This window comes from Lolium rigidum, chromosome 3 (assembly GCF_022539505.1).
Source record: "Lolium rigidum isolate FL_2022 chromosome 3, APGP_CSIRO_Lrig_0.1, whole genome shotgun sequence".
Lineage (NCBI taxonomy): Eukaryota > Viridiplantae > Streptophyta > Magnoliopsida > Poales > Poaceae > Lolium > Lolium rigidum.
The window spans coordinates 303,929,207-303,933,403 of NC_061510.1; the positions used below are offsets into that span (position 1 = coordinate 303,929,207).

Sequence of the window (4,197 nt, forward strand, 5' to 3'; positions counted from 1 at the left end):
CAGCATACTTTCAGATTTAAAGCATTAGAGATGAACATATTATTAACGGTGCTGCTTAACATGAGACATAGAGAGGGCAAACTAAAGAACGGAGAAGTCCAAAAAATTATACTTAATGTCAGGTTAAACTGGGCAGCATTTCGTCAATCCGGCAGCCTAGCTCAGTCCTCAAACATAACAAATTACCATCCTTGGATCCTGATTCCTAAGCTAACCTCTTTCACCCCCAGTAACTGTAACCAGATCAGAAACAAATGGCTATTGGAGGACACCAGAAAGCAATATGTGTGCGCTTCAGATAAGGGCAGGAAGAAATTAAACTTTACTATGAACTGCAGCCTCACATTCATACACCTGGCACCATGTCCAATTGGGAGAACTGAAATCCTGGTGCTTCCCAAGCCCATGTAAAATGCTCAAGAGGTGCTAACAGTATTATAGTTCCCGCACAATTTTAACTACAAGCTCATTCCTTTCTGTGCAATTGGCAAAACAAACGCGATGGTGGTCTGGCCTCATTTCCCTCCATGTCACATTTTATGGCTTAGCTTGGTTGGATACTTGGATGCAGTTATGTAGGAGTTGAATGAGTCATTCATTACTGCCTTCAAACCATCGTCTGTCTTTTCGTACTGGTAGACAATTCAATCTCACTGTCTACCAAGACTGTTGTATCATGAGACATAGACGGAGCAAACTAAAGAACCGATAAGTGCAAAGAAGCATATTTGAATAGGTCTTGGTGCTCTGAAGCCGAGACATAAACAAAATGTCAGGTTAAACTGAGCAGCATTTCCTCCATCCGTCCAACTGCCCAGTCTTCAAACACTACAAATTACCATCCTTCGCACAGTGAAAGAAAAGGAAATGGAACTGAAACCAGCCTCAAAGCAAACCTCTTTCACCCCAAGTAACTATAACCAAGAATTCGGTGCCTAAGATTAAAAATAATTGGTATTGGAAGACACGAGAAAGAAACATGCATGTACTTCAGACGAGGGCATCAAGAAATTTAACTTTGCTACAAACTACAGCTTCCGCTGCCTAAAATTCTCAGCCTCACATTCATACACTCTCAGCATAAGACCATGTTGCCAAACCAGAAAATAACATTCCTGTACATATCAAGGCAATCAGATTTAGAATAGCCCCTCAGATCTAGGTCAGCCAATTAGGAACGTAAATTTTAAATATTAACTATTGATCCAAGTAGGAGAAGTAGCGGAACATTAATTCCACATTCGGGGATACCGACTTTGGAAGGGAATTGACTCCACTTCCCTGGAATTCTAATAACAATTCTGGCAGAATTGTGTTTGCAGACGTGGTAAATAACCAGAGAGATATCACCTAATATTGTTTTTTGCGCAAACGCCATTCAAAATAGAGGGACCGATCCTTTACGGGGTGAGGTCACTTTTGTTCAGCTTGGACAGTTGGACGAGACATGCTTTCCTCAAGTCGTCTGAGGCTTCTGCAAGCCGGGACATTGAAAAACAAATATTGACAAGATACAAATATTGAATGGAGGGTGTCTTCATCCCAATTAACCCATCACTCCAGAAAATGAGTTCTAACTCAAACCTTTTATGAATCATCATTTGGATAGAAGAGAACGACCACGCAAAACACTGGTTTGTACAAATTTCATTGGTGTACTAGTGGAATACGCAAGTTTATTTTAAACATGCAGCATTCAGCTATCTACTGTATATTTTTTTCATACCCTAAAAAGGGTCCTCCTAGAGCAGCACAACACATCCTGTAGCAGCAAATGCCAAGTATGAGATAGATGAATTTTTAACACTTGAACAGCTTGCCCTTTTACTCTTTTGGTGACATGATGTTGCATAACTCTTATTATTAACAACTAAGTACCAGCTGGATTGTTTCACCAGTTTTTCACCCAAGAATCTTTGGTAATTAGAATTGTATCCCTTTTGCTTAAAACATTTCTTGTATTCTGTATGTTTTCCCTTTTTTCTGCATGAGTTTTTGACAATAATTACATGTCTATTGGCAGCTGTGGATCCTGTGCATATCCTCTAAATCTTTCATCTTCTAACAGAAGGACATCTGACGTAGGATCCTCATACCAAAAATCTCTGAAGAAGGGCCTGATTTCGTTCATTTCTGTTGATCTCAGCCGATTTACTGAGGTAGACGAGATATCTTGTGTTCCTTTCCTGGCCTGGCGTAGCTATCGGCCAAAAACTAAGCTTCTCTGCCGAAAATGTGGATCATCTATCGGCTATGGATATGGTGAACCAGCTGTTTTGTGTAGTTTTGATCCAACAAGTTCTTCCTCTGGTACATCCCAAACATATTTAATAAAGATCCAGGCTATCCAACCTTCAGAGAGTACTTAATAACTGATCAAGTTTAGTCAAGACATGAAACGAGAGGCAATGGATAACAGCGAAGAGAGCTATATCAGTTGCCTTTCCGATGATTGCTTGCTTTCTATAGTTAGCAAGCTTGAAAGTGAATCAGACAGGAATGCTTTTGGGTTAACTTGCAAGAATTGGTTCAAGGTTCGAAATGTTGCTCGGAAATCAGTGGTATTTCATTTTTCGTATAATCCTAAAGTATATAAGGAGCATGCCCAATGCCTTGCAAAGATATTGGCTCGTTCTCCGTATCTTAAGTTGATATCCCTTGCAGGGCTCACTGAGCTACCTGATTCAGCTTTGTACGAAGTTGGATCTTCTGGAACATCTTTGATGTCCCTCTCACTGTACTGCTGTTCTGGTATAACTGATGATGGTCTAGCACAAGTGTCATTCAGATGTCCTAATTTGGTTATAGTTGAACTTTACCGCTGCATTAATATCACAGATGTTGGTTTGGAAAGTCTTTCCCAGGGCTGTCATGCTTTGAAGAGTCTTAACATTGGTTACTGCACGGCCATATCAGATCGAGGGATTAGTTCAATCTTTAGGAATTGCCGGAACATTTCTGCATTAATCATATCGTATTGCAGAGGTGTATCTGGAGTTGGATTTAGAGGTTGCCCAAGTGCACTCTCTTACCTAGAAGCTGAGTCTTGCATGCTTTCTCCAGAGGGAATGCTTGATATAGTGAGTGGTGGTGGACTCGAGTACCTAAATTTGTACAATCTAAAAAGTTCAGCTGGGCTGGATAGCTTAGGTAGAGTGAGCTCTCTGACCAAGCTCAGGTTTCTGAATCTGAGGATGTGCCGCTATCTTACTGATGATTCTGTGGTGGCAATAGCGAGCTCGTGTCCATTGATTGAGGAGTGGAGCCTCGCTGTCTGTCATGGCGTCCACTTACCTGGTTGGTCAGCAATTGGATTGTACAGCAACAAGCTAAAAATTCTTCATGTGAACCGCTGCCGCAATTTATGTGACCAAGGATTGCAGGCTCTGAAGGACGGATGCATGCGCCTTGAGGTCCTGCATATAAATGGCTGTGGCAAGATTACTAATACTGGCCTGGCACTATTTAGCATTGCTAGGCCCAGTGTGAAGCGAGTGATGGATGAAGCTATGTCCATTGGACCCCCTATTGAGGATTTATTCCGATTGTAGTGACGGAAACTCGGAAAGTTTGGTTCCCCGATTGAGGATTTATTCTGATCGTAGTAAACTCGGAAAGTTTGGTTAGATTTTGTAAGTTTAGGCTTCATAAGGTGCCATCCCGTGTTGTCACCAGTGTTTTCTCATTACAGCAAAAAAATGTTTGGTTCTTTAGCCATCATCATGTGCATTCTATTTGTTCCAGTCAATACTTATTTCGTTGTTGTAAGATGTAACACTAAAGGATGTTGCAGACATAACACAATTATACAAACGAACTTCAATTCGGTTTGGCGCTGTCATTATTTGCATGTCTGGACTCTAGTTTAAGGCTGGAACAAACTATGGCCGTAAAAGTGTTGTCCTGTAATGTGATGGCTGATCCATTGTGTTGTTTGGTAATTTGTCATTCCTAAATTTGTGGAGCAGTTGCCTCACGGTCTCTGGTCAAAAATGTCAATTCTTGAAACATTTGAAAGTTGAATCTGATGATTATGCTTTAGTGTCACGCTGATGATAAAATGACTGAATAAAAAAGAAGTCCTGACCAATATGATGGGTACTGTAGTTTGTTCCCTTGGAAAGAATTGTGTAGGTTTGTGCACACAGACATACAGTGATCACCCTAACTCTGAATTGGCAACACTAAACATGAAAT

The 4,197-nt window shown here is 40.8% G+C and overlaps 1 protein-coding gene across 1 annotated transcript; it reads left to right on the forward strand.

Moving 5' to 3' along the window:
- The first annotated feature begins 2,266 nt into the window (after positions 1–2,266).
- LOC124703649 (F-box/LRR-repeat protein 12-like) lies at positions 2,267–3,941 on the forward strand. The gene has a single exon (XM_047235871.1). It carries the CDS (start codon positions 2,394–2,396, stop codon positions 3,549–3,551), a length of 1,158 nt encoding a protein of 385 aa, XP_047091827.1. The 5' UTR covers positions 2,267–2,393; the 3' UTR covers positions 3,552–3,941.
- Positions 3,942–4,197: the final 256 nt, after the last annotated feature.

Excerpts from the sequence above, each read along its gene's own strand:
- LOC124703649 (XM_047235871.1), top strand. The coding sequence starts at position 2,394 with ATGAAACGAGAGGCAATGGATAACAGCGAAGAGAGCTATATCAGTTGC.